Raw genomic sequence first — 24,750 nt, forward strand, 5'->3', positions numbered from 1 at the left:
GTGTTTTTAATTTTGCAATGACAAATTTCTGTTTTTAATGTAGAAACAGACAATAAAGCTATATTCTATTCTATTCTACAAGAAGATTTTACCTTCAGAACCATAATCAGAAATACTTTATTATGCCTAAGGGGAAATTCTGAGTATTTGTACAAGCTTTCACTGGACAACTCACAACACGGCCTTACGCAACAAGTTCCTTCAAGTGAGCTGTTAAAAATTAGCCTTAAATGCTCCGTATCTGTTAAATAGTTGCTTGCAACCAGTTTCAACACACAGCGTGGGTTCATTTTGATGCAAACTGCAATGAAGCACAAATACATAACCTCTCAATGTCTGGAACCCCTTGCCACAAAATTACAGGAAAACATGTTGTTAGCCAAAGGTTGTTTAGGCCAGTGTTTTTCAACCTTTTTTGAGCCAAGGCACACTATTTGCGTTGAAAAAATGCGAAGGCACACCACCAGCAAAAATCATTAAAAAATGAAACTCAGTAGACAGTAAAAAGTTGTTGTTGCAATTGTTGGATATGACTTTAAACCATAACCAAGCATGCATCAGTATAGCTCTTGTCTCAAAGTAGGTGTACTGTCACCACCTGTCACATCACGCCCTGACTTATTTGGAGTTTTTTGCTGTTTTCCTGTGTGTAGTGTTTTAGTTTTGTCTTTTGCTCCTATTTTGGTGGTTTTTTCTCTTTTTTTGGTATTTTCCTGTAGCAGTTTCATGTCCTCCTTTGAGCGATATTTCCCGCATCTTCTTTGTTTTTAGCAATCAAGAATAATTCAGTTGTTTTTAATCCTTCTTTGTGGGGACATTGTTGATTGTCATGTCATGTTGTTGGATGTACTTTGTGGATGCCGTCTTTGCTCCACAGTAAGTCTTTGCTGTCGTCCAGCATTTTGTTTTTGTTTACTTTGTAGCCAGTTCAGTTTTAGTTTCATCTGCATAGCCTTCCATAAGCTTCAATGCCTTTTCATAGGGGCACTCACCTTTTGTTTATTTTTGGTTTAAGCATAAGGTACCTTTTTACCTGCACACTGCCTCCTGCTGTTTCCCACATCTACAAAGCAATTAGCTACCGGCTGCCACCTACTGATATGGAAGAGTATTACACGGTTACTCTGCCGAGCTCTAGACAGCACCAACACTCAACAACAACACATCATTTGCAGACTATAATTACTGGTTTGCAAAAAATATTTTTAACCCAAATAGTTGAAATTAGACAATCTCCCACGGCACACCAGACTGTATCTCACGGCACACTAGTGTGCCGCGGCACAGTGGTTGAAAAACACTGGTTTAGGCTAATGCTTTAACACAAACCACTAAAACAATTAAGGTATGCTGTAAATGTAAATGTACAATCGGCAAAATCTATAATTTATCAAGAATATTACCGTAAATATTTGAGTATTTGCAAATGCATTGTACCATTTTTCATTATTTTCACAGTAATGTCATGTGTTTTGTATGTATTAAAACCACATTCATTTAGGTTATCTACTGTTTCTTGGTTTGCAGAAATCAACTACTTTTACTACTGTGATAAACTATTTTTGATTTTACGGTGTTTTACTGTTGCTATTTAGCAACTGCTTGCCGAAGTTTTTACAGTCATTTTTTACAGTATAGATGGCATGTATGTGCTGGTGCCAGCAACTCAGAGTGCTTTGTAACAGAATTATTTTCAGGTCCTAAAATCGTATTTCATTTAAGTCTGCAGTCTGATGTAACAATCGTCATAATTATTCAACAAAATAGGGACAGGTATGGAATTTGGTAAACTGGCATACTATGCACTGGTTTAAGTACTTGGTGGAGAAACAAGCAGTGAAGTACTCAGAAGGGACTAGTCGGACTGCCTCTATGTAGGCCTGGGCGGGAAAACTATTTTATCGATAACTTCAAGTTTTTTGTTGCAGACGATTTAGAAAATAAAAAAAAATGGTTTTTTTCTTCTTGCTCTGCAAACTTTTTGCCCCAAGAGCTTCCGTAACTTTCGCCCTCCCCCTTATTTGCTTAGGGAGATTCACACACATAGCACAACATGTCTAATGCTAATGCAACCGAGAGCAAGACGTTTGTTCCAAAGAAAAGAAAAGTGTTGTCAGTGGTTTGGTTTTGCAGCAACAGGCGTGTAAAAAAAAAAATGCACGCTGCAAAGTTTGTTTAAAAAAGGCAGCAGCACAAAAAAACCTGTTTCAGCATCAGAAACAGAAGCAACCAGCCGAGTGGGGGAAATGCAACTCATTGCAAGGAGAACAAGAACCTAACAACAAACAAACAAACTACCGCTGCATGTCGCTAAAGATGTGGTGCCCTAAAGTGAAAAATCCTGCATTTATCTACTTACTAAACTATAGGGACCTCTCATTGCTATATTTTTATTTACGCAAGTATTTCATTCAAGACAGAAGACTTGGATGATGTTTTTTTATTTGCACGCAATGATAATCAAATGTTTTGTTTACATACGTATTTTATTAAATACAGAAGTTGTGCCTCCCATTAGAAACTCTATATTGAACTTTATTTGATTAGGAAAATGCATACTAAACAAAATATGAGCAAAAGCATCACAGTAAATATGCCCAAATGAGCTAACATAGCTCAATTTAATCTGTTTCATCTGTGTAGTTTAATTTTTTTTTTTTTTTATATATACAAAGTCCAATTTCTGTTTCTTCAGAAAAAAACCAACTTTATAACTTCAATAGAATTTTGCTATTTGTTTTTGTTTTTGGTCCAATATGGCTCTTTCATCCTATTGGGTTGCTGACCCTTGATCTAGCACAAACTTTCACCAAATCAGAGGCAACGCAGCAGCTCAGTATGTCTTAGCTGCAGTAGCTAGTTACCACTCTATGATCAAGGCACCACTAAAAGTAGTTCCTCTACATTGCTCTTATAATAACAATATCGCTAATACTTGGTTAATAAGCAGGTCAAAACATGTAAATGGAGAATTATTGGTGATTCTTTAGAGGGCGATATGGGCTGAATACATGAATCGCATTATCCTGATTGTTAACCGCGTAGTACGAATCATATTTCACAATGTGACTAACAGGCTAAATTCCAAAAAAATGCAGTTCCCCTTTAAGGCCTACCATAGCTCAGGGTAGAAGTATTTAACAAATTTAGTCACACGGTTTAAAACGTGATTCTGAAGTGAATAATTGGTGTGACTCTTCCTCCAGCGGCCCCCCACAGGTAAATTAAGTTTGAGACCGTTGTTCTAAAGCAAGTTTATGCAAAACCAACTTTTCTTACTTATTGGTACCTGTTTTTTTTTGTATTTGGAATCTGCATATGTCCTGAAAATGTGAAATCAAACCAAGGAGGCGTGGTAGAGATATTTATCTTCAATCTTGCCTCCCTTCATACTTCCTCCAAACGAATCGTTTAGAATTTGCCCAATTTGTGACGTTTTTCCCCCAAGTGTGACGTCAGCGGATATCTCCATTTATGGTCAAATTCTACCCGAAAAGCTTTGCTCGAGTCTGCCATTGTAGTATGAGCGTTGTACCATATTTTCGGACTATAAGGCGCACTTATTCTGTGTCATATGTGTTTTATGTTGCACGATTGCACCAAGAAAAATACCTAGTTTGTGAACCCGTTCTCAAATAATTGCAATAAAAACTATTCTGATTCTGACTTAAAATCCTTTCATTTTGTCAAAAAAAATCGACAGTGCGCCTTATAACCTGAAGCAATTTTATTTTATACATAGTGTAATGATAAGTGTGACCAGTAGATGGCATTATGCTGTTCAATGGACAGCAGAGTATGCATAAATGGTAAAGGTTTAACCAAAGTGCTTTTCCCGGGTCCGCCGTTGAAGTCGGACGATGTCGTAAACTAGCTCCTTCTTTTTCTCTATTCTCTTGTTGTGGGGCGTTCATCCTTCGCTGTTGCCATTTTTAATATAAAGTAGCGTAAAGTTCTAACTTATATCCGTCAGTAGACAAGACCAGTACAACAAGGATGACTGGGAGAAGACGCTGTCGAAGTGGAGCTACGTAAATAAGAAAGTGGCTTGAAGATGATCTGTAAAACATAATCTATGCAACATTTTGACCAAAGAACCACGATTACATCTTATGTAGACCACAATAATTGTTTAAATTAAAAAAAAAAAATCATAATATGACCACTTCTACGCACCTTTTGTATAAAAATAGACACGGCAGGGCACCTTATAATCCGGTGCTCCCTATGGTCCGAATAATACAATTGTCAATAAGTTCCTTCTTTTTCTCGATCCTCTTGTTGTGGGGCAGACTGGATCATACATGCACATGCATTCTCCGCTGTTGCCATTTCTAATACAAAGTAGCGTATCCATACCGTTTTTATCTTTTAACCTTTTTGAACAAGTCGTGCATGCTTTTATTTCAAGTCGCCTGGACTACTGCAATGCACTTTATGCTGGCATTAGCCAAAAAGCTCTCTCCCGGTTGCAGTTAGTCCAGAATGCGGCAGCACGACTTTTAACAGGGGCCAGGAGACGCCAGCATATAACCCCAATCCTTGAGAGTTTGCACTGGCTCCCTGTTCATTTTAGAATTGATTTTAAAACCTTGCTGTTTGTTTTTAAAGCTTTACATGGACTGGCACCTCAGTATATCTCGGACCTCATCCAAACTTACAATCCTGCGCGCGCTCTGAGGTCCGAGAGCCAGCTCCAGCTCGTGGTGTCCAAGACGAGACTTAAAACCAGGGGAGACAGGGCCTTCTCTGTGGTCGGCCCTAAGCTCTGGAACACTCTGCCCCTCCATGTTCGAACTGCTCCCACAGTGGAATGTTTTAAGTCTCGTCTTAAGACCCACTTTTATTCTCTGGCTTTTAACACTACGTGAGTTGTGTGGTCCTCTGTTGTCCTCTGTGTTTTTAAAATTTTGCTTTTGCTTTCTATTTACTGTTTTAATTGGTTTTACCCTTTGAAATTGTTTTTAATCACATTTATTTTATATTGTTTTTAATTGTGTTTAATATTGTTGTGCAGCACTTTGGAAACATTTTGTTGTTTAAATGTGCTATATAAATAAAGTGGATTGGATTGGATTGGATACTTGCCAACCCTCCCGGGAGACTCCCGAAATTCAGCGCCTCTCCCGAAAACCTCCCGGGACAAATTTTATCCCGAAAATCTCCCGAAATTCAGGCGGACCTGAGTGACGTGTCGACAGCCTGTTTTCACGTCTGCTTTCCCACAATATAAACAGCGTGCCTGCCCAATCACGTTATAACTGTAGAATGATCGAGGGCGAGTTCTTGGTTTCTTATGTGGGTTTATTGTTAGGCAGTTTCATTAACGTCCTCCCAGCACGGTAACAACACACAACAACAGCAGTTACGTTTTCGTCTACCGTACAGCAGTTCGTCTGCCGTAAACAGCAATGGTGTGACACTCTTAAACAGCACAATACTGCCATGTACTGTACATGCATATGTGACAATAACATCTATGGCTTTTAAAGAGTGCAGTGCACAACTGCGCACACAACAAGGAGACGAAGCAGAATGCATCATCAGAGAGGGTGTTCAGCATGGTTAGAAAAATAGTGACAGAGAATAGAACAAGGATGGACAATTCAACCCTTAACTCAACAATGAGTAGATGAGTGTTATGTGTGTGTATATGTGTAAATAAATGAACACTGAAATTCAAGTATTTCTCTTATATATATATATATATATATATATAATAAAATAAATATATATATATATATATAGCTAGAATTCACTGAAAGTATTTCTTATAGATATATATATGAAATACTTGACTTGGTGAATTCTAGCTGTAAATATACTCCTCCCCTCTTAACCACGCCCACGCCCCCCCCCCAACCACGCCCCCCCCCCCCCCCCCCCCCCCACCTCCCGAAATCGGAGGTCTCAAGGTTGGCAAGTATGAGCGTATCGTTGTATCCAGTTGAATGGTCCAGTTGTGTGCATGTTTGTGTTGTGTGTCTGTGGCCCACAGTCTTTGACCATATGCCCTCTTCTCTTGTTCATGTTTCATGAACAGAGGAATGATTTATCTGACCATGATCACACACCCTCTTCTTCCTTTCATGTTTCTGAAATAACACTATATGGATAGTTCTGATAGTGAATTCTCCTCTGAAATAGAGGAGAATGAAGATTTGATAAACTCCCACAATTTGGAATCGATCAGTTTCTCAGACCACATCAACTACAAATCACAAAGATTTATGAGCGAAATGGATCCAGAGAGAAATGCTCCTCAAAACACCAACAATGATTGTTTATATTATACTGACGTCACATTTGATAAAACATTTATGCAAGATAAAAACATATCTCTAGTACATTTTAATAGCAGGAGTCTATACTCTCATTTTGATGATATCCAGGACTATTTGAATCAGTTCAAATCTCCATTTAATATTATAGGTATTTCAGAGACATGGATGAATGAGAATACAAGTAATGAGTTTGAATTAAATGGGTATGAAATGTTTTGCACCAACCGTAAAAATAAGAGAGGAGGGGGTGTGGCTCTGTATGTGGACAAAAATATCAGCTGTAGTATTGTAAATGATATGTGTTTAACTGTTGAGGAACTCTTCGAATGCGTCACTGTAGAATTATCATTTTCAAATAGGAAACACATTATTGTAAGCTGCATTTATAGAACACCAGGATCCGACTTAAAAATATTTAATGAATGGATGGAAAAATTATTTAAGAGAAACAAAAAATATATAGTATGTGGTGACTTTAATATCAACCTTTTGAATCCTAATAAACACAAACACACAGCAAAATTTATTGACACCATGTTCTCCATGGGCTTATTCCCACTGATCACACGACCCACTAGAATCACAACACACAGCACGACACTTATTGACAACATATTTTGTAACATTGTAGATCAGACTGTAACTGGAGGCTTGTTAGTGAGTGACGTCAGTGATCATTTACCCGTGTTCATGGTGTATAATATTAACTGCAAAACATCCAAACCTGTAAATAGTGAATATTATCGTAGAGACACAACAGAAAGATCATTAACAGCACTAAAGAATGATTTAGCAAAACACAACTGGGATTCTGTTTTTCAAACGTCAGATATAAATGCAGCTTATAATTTATTTCATGACATTTTTTTCTCACTTTATGATACACACTGCCCCATCAAAAAATGCACTATAACTAACTCCACAAAAACTCCATGGATAACTAAAGGGCTTGCGAACGCTTGCAAAAAGAAAAATTATTTATATAGGACTTTTTTTAGGCATCAAACCATAGAAACAGAACAAAAGTACAAAACATATAAAAATAAATTAACCAGCATATTAAGAGCAAGCAGAAAAGAATACACCACCAAACTATTAATCCAAAAGAAAAGTGATATAAAGGGAATTTGGAAGGTATTAAATACAATTATTGGGCATGGTTCAAACAGTCCTTGTTATCCAGAGTTTTTTGTTGAGAACGACCAAATCATAAGTGACAAGAAGATGATTGCTGACGGCTTCAATATGTTTTTTGTTAAAGTTGGGCCTGAGCTGGCAAACAAAATCCCAATTAATGATGTACAGCCTATGGAACTTATTGGAAAAAATCCTTACTCGATGTTCCTTATTCCGACTGTCGAAAAGGAAGTTTTAGAGATTATTCATAAAAGCAAGAACAAAACATCACGTGACATTTATGACCTCGACATGAGGACGGTCCGGAATGTAGCGGAAGAAATCATCAAACCATTCACATACATCTGCAATTTATCTTTTCAACTTGGACAATTTCCTTCACAAATGAAACTCTCAAAAGTCATCCCCATCTTCAAATCTGGAGACAAACACCACTTCACAAATTACCGGCCCATCTCCCTTCTGCCACAGTTGTCAAAAATTTTGGAAAAATTATTTGATAATAGACTTCGTGGCTTCATTGAAAAACACACATTATTATCTGATTGTCAATATGGGTTCCGACAAAATAGGTCAACTTCATTAGCTCTAAGTGATCTAATAGAGAACATTACTAATGGTATCGAGAAAAACAAATTTGTTTTAGGAATTTTTATTGACCTGCAAAAGGCTTTCGATACCATTGATCACCAGATTTTGGTAAACAAACTGGAAAACTATGGCATAAGGGGAGTGGCAGGGAAATGGCTGAAGAGCTACTTGAATGAGAGACAGCAGATTGTTCAGATCGACCAACATCAATCTACACTCATGAACATAACCTGTGGAGTCCCCCAGGGGTCGATACTGGGACCCACACTATTTATAATGTATATCAATGAAATATGTAAAGTATCAACACTGCTGAAGTTCATCCTCTTTGCTGACGACACAACCATTACATGTGCAGGTGACGACGTTAAGCAACTTCTGGCCTCTGTAACTGAGGAGATGATCAAGTTAAAAACTTGGTTTAATACCAACAAATTGTCTCTGAATTTAAAGAAGACCAAAATCATGCTCTTTAGCAATCGCAAAAGTGAAATACCCATCAGGATTGTTATTGATGATACACCAATAGAATATGTTCAACAAAATTCATTCTTAGGAGTGGTAATAGATGAAAATATATCATGGAAGCCTCATATAAATTACCTGAGGACAAAAGTTGCTAAATGTGTTGGAATGATGAGGAGATCATGTCATTTATTGAACACCAATGCTCTGCTTTTATTGTATCATTCATTTATTATGTCATATCTAAACTATTGTGTTGAAGTCTGGGGAAATTGTTATAAATCCCATCTACAGCCTTTAGTCACTCTGCAGAAAAAGGCCATTAGGATTGTGTCCAATGTTCACTACTTACATCATTCAAATCCACTATTCATGGAGTTAAAGCAACTTAAACTGCACGATGTGATCAATTTTAAAACTGCTCAAATTATGTTTAGGGCATCCCAAAACTCTCTACCATCCAATATACAAAACCTATTCCAGGATAGAGATGCTCATCATAGTTACAGTCTAAGAGGAAACAACAAATTATATTTGCCTAAATTTAGAACAACTTTAAAATCAATGTGCATTTCAGTGCGTGGAGTCAGTCTGTGGAACAACTTAGGGGACGAGTTAAAAACCTGTTCTAACATGATTACATTTAAAAGACTGTTTAAAAAAGAAGTACTGAAGAAGTACGAGGAGGAAAGAGAGTGATGCCCTAAGCACAGCGCGATGGGAGAGAGGTGTATTGTCAGAGAGTGTTTGGGCCTGTGTGTGTGTGTATGTGTGTGTGTGTGTGTGTGTGTTTTGTCTCGTCTTGTCTTGTTTTATAGCAACAGTGGTACTATTGTATTGTTAGTGTACAGGAGCTTTTCTTGTTTTTGTTTGTATAGTATTGTTCTTGTATTATATTGTTTATGTTAAATGTGGAATGAGTGAGAGGGGTTGGGATATTATAAGCATTTGCTTCATCCAACCCCTTTTCAAGCCTTGCATAAATGTCCCTGCCAAAATGTTTAAAAAAAAAAAAAGTGTGTGTTGTACTGTGCAGGTTTGAAATAAATAATTCAATCAATCAATCGTTCTAACTTATAGGAGCGCTAAAAAGTACAACATGGTTGACGGGGAGAAGATGCAGTCGAAGAGGAGCCACGTAAATAAAACCGCCAACAAAACGGCGCATTCTGAAGAGACTGTCAAAAAAGCGGCTTGAAGATGGTCTGTAAAACAGAAGTTCTGCGACATTTTGACCAAAGAACCCCCATTACATGTTATGTAGACCACAACAAAGTGTTTGAAATCTTGAAAAAAAACCAATATATGACCCTTTTAAACACGCTGCTTTGTTGACACTGAGGCCCCTTCTACACTAACGGCTAAGCTTATCCAGGGTAAATCCCACCTAACCTTATCTGTGTCCACACACACACACAATGGTCGTTTAAGACCCCCTGACCCCCTCCATTCGCCGGCGCAACGCGACCTAGTACGCATGCGCGAAAAAAATGCGCATGTCATAGTCACCTCTGACCTGGAAGTGTATCCTTACCCTGTGTTTCAATGTATCCTATTGCCACATTTCTTTTAACAGTAAACCTTGCTTGCCTCACCATCAGCAGCTGTTAGACTAGCCACATTGTAGTGAATCACACCTGAGCCATCATATATGAATCATATCTTTAATGGACGTGTGAAAGTAACCAATGTGATAAAGAACATTTTACACCAATCATAGATATCTGTTCAGGACACTGTGCTGGTAGGCTGAAATTGGCGGTTGTACTTAATGGCCACAACCACTTCAAGGCTTCACAATAGTTATTGAATACAAAACTAGACGTAGAATAATTGCTTGACATACATCGCGGACAATAACTAGTAATAGTCTGCTTTGCCAGTCCAAATGTATTCGCTGTATTTCGTAGTCTGTCGTTGTCTCCCCTTTGACAAATGGACAAAGTTTTTCACTAAGTAGAATCACAGCTGACCTGGACAATCGAAAGTTCTCTTGCCGTTCCTCTGGCACAACACACTCGTTGACAAACATATCCCACCAGGCTGGCGTTCTTCCAGGCCTTATCCAAAACTCAACCGTCTATGCTGAGATGTGTTGTATCCGAAATAGCTGCATTCGCGCGTTTGCTTCTCTTAAGTGTGTGATTTCCACATGGGCATGTCTGGATGACTCGCTTCCATCTTTCTGAAGTTACTTTCTGTGTGGGGCGCAGTCTTTCTGGCGTCACTTCCTCTCCGAACTCAGTTTGTAGACGATCAATGAGTACATACAAAGCTATGAACCGGAGATTCAAGAAATAGACGGCGCACTTACAGGTGTAAAAAATTGTCCGAGGAGGGGGACCTTAAACGCTGATTTAGTGTGGCTGAAACGAGGCTTAAGCCAGTGTTTTTCAACCTTTTTTGAGCCAAGGCACATTTATTTAATTGAAAAAATGCGGAGGCACACCATCAGCAGAAATCATAAAAAAATGAAACTCAGCAGCCGATATTGACAATAAAAAGTTGTTGTCGCAGTTGTTGGATATGACTTTAAACCATAACCAAGCATGCGTCAATGTAGCTCTTGTCTCAAAGTAGGTGTACTGTCACCACCTGTCACATCATGCCCTGACTTATTTAGACTTTTTTGCTGTTTTCCTGTGTGTAGTGTTTTAGTTCTTGTCTTGCGCTCCTATTTTGGTGGCTTTTCTCTTTATTTGGTATTTTCCTGTAGCAGTTTCATGTCTTCCTTTGAGCGATGTTCCCCGCATCTACTTTGTTTTAGCAATCAAGAATATTTCAGTTGTTTTTATCCTTCTTTGTGGGGACATTGTTGATTGTCATGTCATGTTCGGATGTACACTGTGGAGGCCGACTTTGCTCCACAGTAAGTCTTTGCTGTCGTCCAGCATTCTGTTTTTGTTTATTTTGTAGCCAGTTCAGTTTTAGTTTCGTTCTGCATAGCCTTCCCTAAGCTTCAATGCCTTTTCTTAGGGACACTCACCTTTTGTTTATTTTTGGTTTAAGCATTAGACACCTTTTTACCTGCACACTGCCTCCCGCTGTTTCCGACATCTACAAAGCAATTAGCTACAGTTGCCACCTACTGATATGGAAGAATATAACGTGGTAAGTCTGCCGATTTCCAGACTGTACAGACACTCAACAATGGCACATTATTTGCAGATTATAATTACTGGTTTGTAAAAAACATTTGTAACCCAAATAGGTGTAATTACATAATCTCCCACGGCACACCAGACTGTATCTCACGGCACACTAGTGTGTCGCGGCACAGTGGTTGAAAAACACTGGTTTACGCTGTTATCCGGCTTATTGTAGATAGAACTTAAAAGAGTGAGCGTGTCTGCCATTTGGAACCAAACAACCATTACAAGATCATGACATCCCACCCAAGCCTGTATAGACAACATCGAGAAAGTTCTCTCCCGTTTGCTGTCATGACCAAAACTGCATTCAGATGAACACTCCATGGATGCAGACAAATAAGGATGATGATGACGATAAGCTCCAAAGCTGTGGTTTACTTACATCAAACAATCTTTCAATGTAGACCTCCTCATTGACCTTCTCCCGCAGCATGTCCTGGGAGTGACGCACACACGTCACATAACCGTCAGCTACATCCATCCCAGGCTTCTAAAAGAGGCAAGACACAAATATATCATAGCAGGTACTAATTAGGTTACACAAATATCTTCAACTTATTGCTCAATATATGACTGATCCAATTCAGGCAGCTATTTCACCAAATATTAAAATAACACTCTTGTTTGTTTGTGCTGGTTTGTGCCGTTTTTAAATAATTCTGTGATTCCCCCACGTCGTCCTAATCTTACCAAACTATCCCTAAACATTTCTGCTGGTTTGTGCTGTTATGGTTTTAAAGTAATTAAAATTGTATTATTCATACCGGCAGTGAGTGATACTGAAATATGATAGCACAAACGGGCTATGGGGGGATGCGTGTTAATAATAAGACATCAGTAACAATAAAACAATTAATAGCACAAACGATCTGACAGCACAAATGTAGCACAAACGTTGGGACAAGTTTGGAGAGATTTGGAAAAGGTGGGGGGCGACATGTGAATAATAAGACATCAGTAACAATAAAACCATAACAGAACACTTCTTTTAACAGCACAGACATATCACAACTGTTTGGGAGAAGTTTGGAGGGAATTGTACAGGCTGAGGGGAATGCGTGTGAACTAGTGTTGTCCCGATACCAATATTTTGGTACCGGTACCAAAATTATGTTGATACTTTTTGGTACTTTTCCAAATAAAGGGGACCACAAAATATTGCATTATTGGCTTTATTTTAACCAAAAAATCTTAGGGTACATTAAACATATGTTTATTATTGCAAGTTTATCCTTAAATAAAATAGTGAACATACAAGACAACTTGTCTTTTATTAGTAAGTAAGCAAACAAAGACTGCTAATTATTTTGCAGATGTATGCAGTAACATATTGTGTCATTAATCATCCTATTATTTTGTCAAAATTATTAAGGACAAGCGGTAGAAAATTAATTATTAATCTACTTGTTCATTTATTGTTAATATCTGCTTACGTTCTCTTTTAACAAGTTCTATCTACACTTCTGTTAAAATGTAATAATCACTTATTCCTCTGTTGTTTGGATACGTTACATTAGTTTTGGATGATACCACAAATTTTGGTATCAATCCGATACCAAATCGTTACAGGATCATACATTGGTCATACTCAAAGTCCTCATGTGTTCAGGGACATATTTTCTGAGCTTATAAACATAATATAAATTTTAAAAAAAACGAAAGAAGATGTGGACGTAATCATAGTAGTATCGACTACATACGCTCCTGTACTTGGTATCATTACAGTGGATGTCAGGTGTAAATCCACCAATGGTGATTGTTTACATTGTGACGGCGGTGAGCTACGGTGTGTAGTGAAAAATGTTTAGCTATTCTTCGTCCTGCAGGGATGATACTTGTAAGAAACTTACTTTATTTGTCGCCATGGAAGCGAGGATTAGTGATTTAGAAGTAGCTAAAACACTGGGGCTGGACTTTAGCCGCTAGCTAGCTAGCCATGTCTTAAAGCACCTCTTCCGGTGGGCGTTTCAGTGTTATAACTTCACCTTTAGCGTTAGTTTTTAAGCCAAAATGTGTCTATTCTCCCTTTTCTGTCTACACACATTGTCTGTTTGCAAGTACTCCGTGATTGTGCACTGCGGAATATGTTCGCCTGCTCGTAAACCAGCAATGTCACGACGTGACAACGACGGGAGTGGGGAGGATGGTGGACCGGTACTTTTCAGAGGTGGTATAGTACCGAATATGATTCATTAGTATCGCGGTACTATACTAATACCGTACAGCCCTAGTGTGACCAATAACATTTTAACAATAGTAGCGCAAATATTTTTTAAACAGCACAACATAGTTTCGAAAGATTTGGACAAGTTGGGGCGGGCCGGGTGACATCAATGGTCAGAAAATGTATTTTAGAATTACTTACAAACTACAAACCCCGTTTCCATATGAGTTGGGAAATTGTGTTAGATGTAAATATAAACGGAATACAATGATTTGCAAATCATTTTCAACCCATATTCAGTTGAATATGCTACAAAGACAACATATTTGATGTTCAAACTGATAAACATTTTTTTTTTTTGCAAATAATCATTAACTTTAGAATTTGATGCCAACAACACGTGAAAAAGAAGTTGGGAAAGGTGGCAATAAGTACTGATAATGTTGAGGAATGCTCATCAAACACTTGTTTGGAACATCCCACAGGTGTGCAGGCTAATTGGGAACAGGTGGGTGCCATGATTGGGTATAAAAACAGCTCCCCAAAAAATGCTCAGTCTTTCACAAGAAAAGATGGGGCGAGGTACACCCCTTTGTCCACAACTGCGTGAGCAAATAGTCAAACAGTTTAAGAACAACGTTTCTCAAAGTGCAATTGCAAGAAATTTAGGGACTTCAACATCTACGGTCCATAATATCATCAAAAGGTTCAGAGAATCTGGAGAATTCACTCCACGTAAGCGGCATGGCCGGAAACCAACATTGATTGACCGTGACCTTCGATCCCTCAGACGGCACTGCATCAAAAACTGACATCAATCTCTAAAGGATATCACCACATGGGCTCAGGAACACTTCAGAAAATCACTGTCACTAAATACAGTTCGTCGCTACATCTGTAAGTGCAAGTTAAAGCTCTACTATGCAAAGCGAAAGCCATTTATCAACAACATCCAGAAACGCCGCCGGCTTCTCTGGGCCCGAGATCATCTAAGATGGACTCATGCAAAGTGGAAAAGTGTTCTGTGGTCTGACCAGTCCACATTTCAAATTGCTTTTGGAAATATTCGACATCGTGTCATCCGGACCAAAGGGGAAGCGAACCATCCAGACTGTTATCGACGCAAAGTTCAAAAGCCAGCATCTGTGATGGTATGAGAGTGTATTAGTGCCCAAAGCATGGGTAACTTACACATCTGTGAAGGCACCATTAATGCTGAAAGGTACATACAGGTTTTGGAACAACATATGCTGCCATCTAAGCGCCGTCTTTTTCATGGACGCCCCTGCTTATTTCAGCAAGACAATGCCAAGCCACATTCAGCACGTGTTACAACAGCGTGGCTTCGTAAAAAAAAGAGTGCAGGTACTTTCCTGGCCCGCCTGCAGTCCAGACCTGTCTCCCATCAAAAATGTGTGGCGCATTATGAAGCGTAAAATACGACAGCGCAGATCCCGGACTGTTGAACGACTGAAGCTCTACATAAAACAAGAATGAGAAATAATTCCACTTTCAAAGCTTCAACAATTAGTTTCCTCAGTTCCCAATCGTTTATTGAGTGTTGTTAAAAGAAAAGGTGATGTAACACAGTGGTGAACATGCCCTTTCCCAACTACTTTGGCACATGTTGCAGCCATGAAATTCTAAGTTAATTATTATTTGCAAAAAAAAAAATAAAGTTTATGAGTTTGAACATCAAATATATTGTCTTTGTAGTGCATTCAATTGAATATGGGTTGAAAAGGATTTGCAAATCATTGTATTCCGTTTATATTTACATCTAACACAATTTCCCAACTCATAAGTAAACGGTGTTTGTATACAAGCACAAACAACATTTCTGACCCTAAAAGGGACAATCGGTAGAACATGGATGGATGGGTGGATCGGTTGTATTTTCCACTTTTACTGAGACTGAGGATCAATATAAAAATGATACTGGACGTTTGATCGGTGTTTGACTTATTTGGAGTCTGCGGGGCTCTCGTGTTCTTCTGTCACTCAAGAGACTGAAGCTCAGCTGCCAAGTAACTCCTGCAGTCTGGTCATGTGATAAATGGGTTTACCAGACTGTGAGGGGGCTCTCAAATATTCACTGTGGACAATACAGTACACTTCAAGTAAACCTTGTGTCACAAAATACTTAGCCTTCCAGGCCGTTATCGTCATGAACAAAAAAAAACGCATGCCTGTTTCTAAACTCCATTAACACACTTGCAATGTTGATCACAACGTGCAAATGAAAGTCCTTTTTTATTCTACAGTTGTACGTTCGGAACATAATTAACATGCTGGACTGGGAAGTGCGACCCCTGCCAGCATAAGCGCTGCTTCGTCACAATTTGTCATGTGTTGGCAGCTAATACACACACACGCACACACACACACACACACACACACACACACACACACACACACAGACACACCACTGACACACTTCCAAACACTCAGCAGCACCACTGCCACCCTGACAGCTGAATGTGTTGCACAACATGGGCTCACAATGTACACGGCGCACGGAGCAGGCACGAGGCAGGCGGGCTGCCAGTGTCTGGCCACATGAATATAAATGGACATTAGAAACAACAAACAACACCGTCTGGATGATGACGCTACGAATGAAAACGTGCTCAAATATTTACAAGACATGCAGTAAACAGTGCAGCATTTGCCACAATGGAACAAACATGGCACGATTTGGTCACAATTGTTCAATAAAAAACTGACCAGATTATAGGAGTATATTTTAGGGGTGCATGATAAATATCAGACAAGTAATTATCAGCGCTCAAATTTTACCGCGGCGTTTGCCGCGACCGCCCTCGTCATTTGCCATAATGCCCAAAAAATTGACCAACATTCGCGGCAAGAACATGCCGTGACCGCCCTTGACTTTTTACTTGTTAATGGACAAGGGATGTAACAGTAAACAGTATAATGATAACTTGCGATCATTCCCGACGGTTAGTAATACAGCTTAATTTTTTTAATGACTGGAAAACCGTCATTTATTAATGCATTTTCGGCAACACGAAGTCAGGCGCATGCGCACCAGTAACGTTTGGCTTGTTAATCATGGCGGACCAACGACACTGACTTTGCTGCGGAGATTTACCCTTGGCGTAAACGGGGCCAAGCGCTTGGTTTAACGTAATTTTCCCTCGCTTCCCGCCGTGCGTTTAAGACGCACTGCTGTGTTTGGATGGAGACAGGTGTGGACAATATTGGAGACAGACGCACTTGTCCCCACACTTAAAAGTATACAGCAAAGGAGAAAACTATTTGATGTTTTGCAGCAGGTGAGGTGTCGTGAATGTTGTCACAACTTGTTTATAAAGTATTTAATTTGTTTACTGGAATGTTCACTCCTCCTTTATTTAACTTCAAACGGTATCAGTGTTCAAATAACATCAATACTAGCTATAATGTTTTGTCATCTCATCGAACTGAACGCAGGCAGTGAAGATTGTGTATTCGATGTGAGTGGTATCACTCCAGGTTTTTTTGTTGTTGGCCAAACTGTTGTACTGAAACACTAGGGAGGCGTTGGAGAAGAATAAAGCTTGTTTATTAGACTTCATCTTCATTAGCCAAACTGCTTTGTGTTTTATTTTGATGTCAAAAAGTTTACATTAATTGTGTTTTTTTCATGTCACTTCAAAAATCATTCATGTGATATCACTTTGTTAATGTTTTATTGTGTATAGTTAATTCCTATACGACATATTTCTGCTCAAACTCATAATGGATCTGTCCAGATACATCATCTACATGATGTACATAACTTTAAAAAAATAGAAATAAAAACTCTCTTTATCAAATTGTAAAAATAGAGATAAAGGCATCATGTAATGACAAAAAGCTGACAAGTTGATGTTATTAAAGAATAAAAAAAAACTAATATTTGTCTATAATTGTATGGATAACGTTTATCTATAGTCTTTTTCTTAGACATTACAAATGACAAGATGGTATTACGTTCACACCCTAACACTGCTTTACTTAACAATCAGTAATCATGATTTCAATATTGATAACAATAATTTTAATTATTACTTTGGCCATAATTGGCAGCCCTAGATATCATACATGAACACTATATATATATATATATATATATATATATATATATATATATATATATATATATATATATATATATATATGTATATATATATATATATATATATATATACATATACACACACAGTATATATAACATTTTAGCCCTCCTTTAAGGCAACACTTGCCTTGACCTTAAAAAGTTTAAATTCGAGGCCTCAATTATGACATCATCCTGAAAGATGAAAAAAAATAGCTCTGATAACCGATCCCACATTATCCCACATGCTGTAAGCCTAATAAATCTTCCCTGAGGTCATTGTAAACAAACATGGCGTTGATCGCATGGGACACATTTCTGTGTGATATTTGCACATTCTGCGAAGAGGGGAAAAAACATTGAGTTTCAACACATCAAACCTTATCAGCCACCTGAAACGCCAGCAATGTACAACGGTGTTCTGAAAGCCTAGGAAAACTAACCAAGCTGCCCTAAAGCCAGCTGCAAAGAAAGGCTTGTTTAAATTGTCTGACTTTTGTCAGGACACATTTACAGCTACACTTTGTCACAACCACCTTTTTTACCTGCTGATGTGCACTAACTACTCTTCAATCTACATTTAAAGAATAATATATTTAAACAAATGATCAATTATCGGTATTGGTATTGGTCTGAAACTGGAAGTTGTCAGTCCCAGTATTGGCCTGAAAAAAATTATTGTGCATCCCTAATACAGTAGCCTATATAAAATGTGTCACTTCTGAAAACAGCAGTAAAGCTTATACATGGGGTTATACTTTAAAGGGGGATTGCACTTCTTTTGGAATTTTACCAATCCTTCACAATCATTATGAAAGACATGACGTCGGATGTATTTTTTTTAATACATTCTAACTCGTAAGTAAACGTAAATAAAAGTCTGCATACAGCAGAGCGATTGGGAGGTCCTCTATTCCGCCCATACAACCCAATAAATAACCATTCAAAAAGCACCAACAATACTGCATTTACATTTCGTGACTTGAATATTAACCAACTATTAGTGATATTGTTTCTATAAGCGCAGACAAATTATTTATAGTGGTGCCGTGATCACGTATTTGTCTGCCAATGTTGACATGATCAACTGATTAGCTACTTTCTTGTTTCCTTGCTCGTTTAAGTTTATTGTAGATCATAAATCATGCCTCTCATCTGGATAGTAGAAGGATGAGGACGTATTCCAACTAGTTGGTACACTTTGACAGCCAATTTAGACCCGGAAATGGCGAGAACGACACGAAAAAAGATGCTCGGTTCCATCCCCCTTTTCTTCGCGAGGATTATGAGTCATTCTTCACCTAAATGGGAATAAATGAACATCCAAGCAGTAGGCATCCTAATGACAGCCGACATTGTACAGTAAGTGATGTTGTATTATGTTCCTTGGCTCTCGTAAAGTCTGCAGTAAGTGGTAATCAGCAGTCTTTGTAACAACAGCGTTATATGATAACAGTGTTAGTAACACCTTTACTTGAACTAGTAAGGAGTAATCTAATTAATTAGTTTTAGTTCTGTTACAATGCCGTTAGCGATCGCTTGATGTAACGTGGCACGCTACTTTTGATGTGGTTTTATGTCGACAACAAGACAGCGTCATAAGTGCAGAAAGTTCAATGCAGGAAATATGTTTTTACTAAAATGAACTTGATTACAAATAGGAAGAGACACTATCACACTTTGACACAGCTGACAACAACATACGCACACGTACACAATGGGAATATTGAACAACAAATCAATGATTGAAGTGACAAACTTGCCATCCAAAATACAACCCGTTTGTTGACAGGAAGATATGGCAGCCATTAAAGCACATTCAATCTTTTTATTAAGCAAAGGTAACAATCCGGTAAAAAGATTATAAAGAGCTGGCGTCAGAGCCGACAAAGTGCGATGCTAACTGCTAGAGCTTGATGACATCACAAGTCACTAGGCAACAGGCCCCGCCTTTTAAAAGCACAGACTCCACACACTGTGCTCCTAAATTAAACATCTCTCACATGCATATGGCAGATATTTAAAGTTGTTTTTTTTAGGTAACGTATAAATTACTTTCCCTAGTAATTAACTAATTATATTTATTAAAGAGTAATTCTGTTAGTAATGCAATTACTTTTTTGGTAAAGTAACGAGTAACTATAACTACTTTTTTAAAGTAATTTTCAGAATACTGGCAATTAGTGATGTTAAAAAAAAGCAAACGTTGCGATGCGTTTTTTAATTTAATGTGCCGCTTGTTCTTAAAATGATCAGAATCTGAATATATTAAATGTTATTACAAATGTGCCTGTTACCACATTACATATATACGTATATAAAACCTTAATGGAGGTGTTTGGATGTTTGTTTAAGGGCTTTATAGGCAGAATAGCGCAGCTCCCATAGGCTCCATTGTAAGCAGACTTGTGTTTGCATGTATTTCTTATTTAGAATGCATTAAATACATCTGTTGTCATGTCTTACATAATGATTGTGAAGTATAAGCAAAATTCCAAAAAAAAGGCAGTTCTTTAAGATCAAAGTTCTTGTCATCTCCCACAATACTCCAACAATTAATAGAGGAATGAAGGTATTGTATTTGTAATATGCACAACTCTAATTATAATGTAATGTAAACATGTTGTTAAGAGAACAATAACAATGTTCAAATCATGGATGTTTGTCCCAAAATGACAGGCAGTTGTTGAAATCCACTTACAGGCACGTCCACATACTTTGAGGCCGCTTTCACCTTGTCATAAAAAGAGAGAAACAGTGAGGATTGCAGCTGTGATATCACAGAAGCTTGATATCGAAACATGATATCACACCAACATGGTATCACACAAACATAATCACACACGCACTACACTACATGATATCACACATTCAAGATATCAAAAATGTATGATATCACATAATGCTATCAAAGAAGCATGATACCAAAGATACATGATATCACAGAACATAGATCAATGATATCATAAAGATATGATATCATCGATACACTATAATCACACAATAGACAATTGATATCATAGAAACGTGATATCACACAAACAAGATATCACGTTACCTTGACACTCACACAAACATGATATCATAAACAATTGATATCATAGAAACATGATATCACGTTAACCTGACATCACACAAACATGATATCATAGACAATTGGCATCATAGAAACATGATATCACACAAACAAGATATCACGTTAACATGACATCACACAAACAAGAGATCATAGACAATTGATATCATAGAAACATGATATCACACAAACAAGATATCATGTTTACTTGACATTACACAAACATGATATCATAGACAATTGATATTACAGAAACATGATATCACAGACGTGATATCACATAAATATGATATCACAGAAACACATGATATTATACAAACATGATATCACTAATACTATGGAGCCAAAGACTGTTAGTAATTTTTGTTTATTTTTCTACAATATTAGTTTGTTTTTCAACACCAAAACTTGTTGGGAATGTTTTGGCTCCATACGAAACACGATGTCACACAAACATGATATCATAAAAAGCTGATATCATACAAACATGATATTGCATAAAACAAATATCAGACAAACATGATATCACAGCAAAGTACAACTTGAACCCTTTGCTGTTATCCACTAGCAGACTCCATTTTTTTTAGTGTACATCAAAATAAGATAACTTTTCTTACCAATACTTAATACTTGCTGCTTATTTAAATTGAATTTTTCAAGACTCCACAACACACAAATGTCAATTGTGTAATCTGTTTTTTTCTTGCTGTCCAATATGGGTGTCTAAATAGTGTCTATAATTTGTACAAAGAATACTATTTTTAGTGTGCAATATGTACAGTGCTGCATGTGCAATATGACTTATTACAGTGTTATAATCATAATCTGTATCTTTAGTGTACAATATGTGTACTTGCTGTGTGCATTGATGGCAGGTAGTACTAGTGTTATTATTATCTCTTTTTTTCATTAGTATTCATTTGTTCATTGTTTTTATAAGGTTTTGTGTATTAACGTTGTTGTCCTAGGGGGAAACTGGGTAACACACGGCACACTGACAAAGCTTAATCTATTGTTACTCAGTGTTGGGACGAGCATGTTACAAAGTTACGCGTTACTGTAACGCCGTTAGTTTCGGCGGTAACTAGTAATCTAATGCGTTATTTTTTATATTCAGTAACTCAGTTACCGTTACTACATGATGCGTTACTGCGTTATTTTACGTTATTTTTTATGTAGTATCGGCTAGAAACAGAAGATCTGAGTGTGTTTTATTGCAGCGCTGCAGTGTCGTCCTTCTGAATCTCTTTTGTCATGTTGTTATTATGCTGTTTGTTACTTATGTATGTTATGTTGCAGCTATTTAAAATAGTTTTGTCAATTTGTTCTGGCCTGAAGTAAATTGGCCCTTTGAAACATATCTTTGTCTTTGTGTGTTGTATGTAGACCACATTGCTTAGCAGAGTTCAGTGATGCAAATGCATGTCAAGTTGATCAACAGATTGTATTATTCTCCAGTGCAATAACAGTACTGAAATGAAGGCTAAAAGGGCATTAATGGGAGCTTTTAAAAAAAAAGAAGAAAAAAAAAAGGTAACTAAATAGTTACTTTTCACAGTAACGCACTACTTTTTGGTGTACGTAACTGAGTTAGTAACTGAGTTACTTTTGAAATAAAGTAACTAGTAACTGTAACTAGTTACTGGTTTTCAGCAATTAACCCAACACTGTTGTTACTATAACAATCTACAAGGTTAATATAGTTGGCTTCTCTTTCTTCCCCTCCATTTATCTTTTTTCTTTGTATTTCAAGTTATCATTACATATATGTGTTTTAATAGGTTTTTCCCTTTAAAATCGTTTTTAATCATATTTATTTTTATATTGTTTTTATATTGGTTCTACGTTTTTAATATTGTTTTTAATATTATTTTTAATATTGTTGTGCAGCACTTTGGAAACATTTTTGTTGTTGAAATGTGCTATATAAATAAAGTGGATTGGATTGATTGGATTGGATTGTTGCATTTGAAACAATTGTATTGTTGATAATAGAGGTAATTATTGTTATTATTCATTATCAATAGTGCTATTTCTATTGGTATTTGTATTGCTCCATTTGTAGTGTAATAATGTTCATTTTCATATCTGTATTATTAATATTTACTTCACTAACTACTTCTTTGCTATCATTTTTACCATCATATTTGTACATATCATTTTTGCTGATGTTGTTCTGTTGTTTTTGTTATTGTTACTGTTGTGTTTGCTACTGTTGTTGTTGTTGTGGTCTCTCTGTCCTATCCCCCTCTTGTCCCCGCAATTTCCCCCTCTGTCTTCCTTTTTTTCCCCTTCTTTCTATCCCCTCCAGCCGGCTCGGCTGCACCAAATAATAATATAAATCCATTTAATAAAGTCAAATAGGAATAAGGCAACAAGTGAAGTATCCCACACTTCTCTTTTGTAAAGTAAATTTGTACAGCCGATATGGGCATCTACATCAACAATATGATTTTTCTGAGTAGCTGTACAGGACAAAAAACAAAAAATAAAAAAAAGAAGAAGAAAAAAAATAAGGTTTTGTGCATTGCTCGAAGTAAAATCTGCACTGCAACCTAAGAAGTTCCCTCTTGTGAACGCCCATATGCAAAACATGACAAGCTTTGTCAATATGAAATATTTCACACATAACCCCATACATGAGTCTATGAGTCTTTCTGTGTAATTTCATCGACATGTGAGCTGGTCGTACATAAAAAGTAAGATTTGAGATGAAAGGGAATCCGATCCTGAACTCACTCGAGTCGTTTGATTCGCTAATTCCAGAAAAAGTGAGGCGTCTTCTCTCAGGGGGATTGTTAGAATCACAGTTACTGGGCTTCAGTATTCTCGTCCACAATTAAAGTTGTTAAGTTGTTTCCAAATGAAAGTTAGTTTGACAGATAAAAATGATGTAAATGCAGAAGTATTCTAATGAGTAGTTTTTTGTGGCTCTCATGAACTAGATGCTCAATAATCAGCAAATCCTCACTTTTGGTATATTGTGTCCACAATTGTTTGAAGTCACATTATTTCACAAGAAAATCTTGTTTAGGAAAGCCCTAATATTGATAGTTACACATGAAAATAATATCAAGTTCAACTTACTGTGAAAGAAAGAAAAGAGGAGAATAGTGTTCCTTCATCGTATCTGGAGAGCTTCGCTAAAACACTTTCCAGAATGACCACAAACTGGAAGAGAGTGGTAGAAAACAGGTTATAATCTTGTCTTTTCAATTCATGCATATTAATACATCCCGGTCGGCTTTTTCTTTTTCGTACACATAGAATTAACATCTGTAGCTAAAATTAAAACATTTACAGAAATGTTTATTAATATGCCCTGTCTAATAAACAAACGTGAAACTACCAAACTCGTGCGCCGCTCATGACGTTTACATCTATATGTATAACTTTAAAGGTCACAACATATGAATATTATTATTATGATACAACATGAAATGAGCATTGTTCGAGGCTGTAATGTCAAAGCTAATATGTGTAGCACATTTGGCAACAATTTACTTGATCCTGTAAAATACAATTAACATGAAAAGATGCCAATACTGACATTTTGTCAGATATTGTTATTTGCATCGTCAATATTGCATCGATAAATCAATCTGGTCTTTACCTTTGCAACCAGTAGGGTTATCATCTCCTTCACTGTGTCCTCAATGAGATTGTCAATTTGGGAATGATATTGTCTCTGGAAGGAAAATAATTAAAACATGTTAATAACATAACTATAAATACAACTTTCAATACAAAACCATTTAAATCTTAATTAATTATTAAGT

At 37.2% G+C, this 24,750-nt stretch overlaps 1 protein-coding gene across 3 annotated transcripts in view; it reads right to left on the reverse strand.

Moving 5' to 3' along the window:
* The window catches only part of LOC133578319 (calcium-dependent secretion activator 1), a 291,918-nt gene that overhangs the window by 79,371 nt on the left and 187,797 nt on the right, over window positions 1-24,750 (reverse strand). For 2 of the 3 annotated variants that reach the window (XM_061932657.1, XM_061932658.1), the window contains 4 exons: window positions 24,585-24,659; window positions 24,059-24,142; window positions 20,597-20,629; window positions 12,012-12,119 (listed from right to left, as the gene is read on the reverse strand). In XM_061932657.1, coding sequence (XP_061788641.1) covers window positions 12,012-12,119; window positions 20,597-20,629; window positions 24,059-24,142; window positions 24,585-24,659 — 300 coding nt within the window. The remainder of the gene's footprint in view (window positions 1-12,011; window positions 12,120-20,596; window positions 20,630-24,058; window positions 24,143-24,584; window positions 24,660-24,750) is intronic. The other variant, XM_061932659.1, reaches the window with a different exon arrangement.

Source organism: Nerophis lumbriciformis, linkage group LG38 (assembly GCF_033978685.3).
Source record: "Nerophis lumbriciformis linkage group LG38, RoL_Nlum_v2.1, whole genome shotgun sequence".
NCBI lineage: Eukaryota > Metazoa > Chordata > Actinopteri > Syngnathiformes > Syngnathidae > Nerophis > Nerophis lumbriciformis.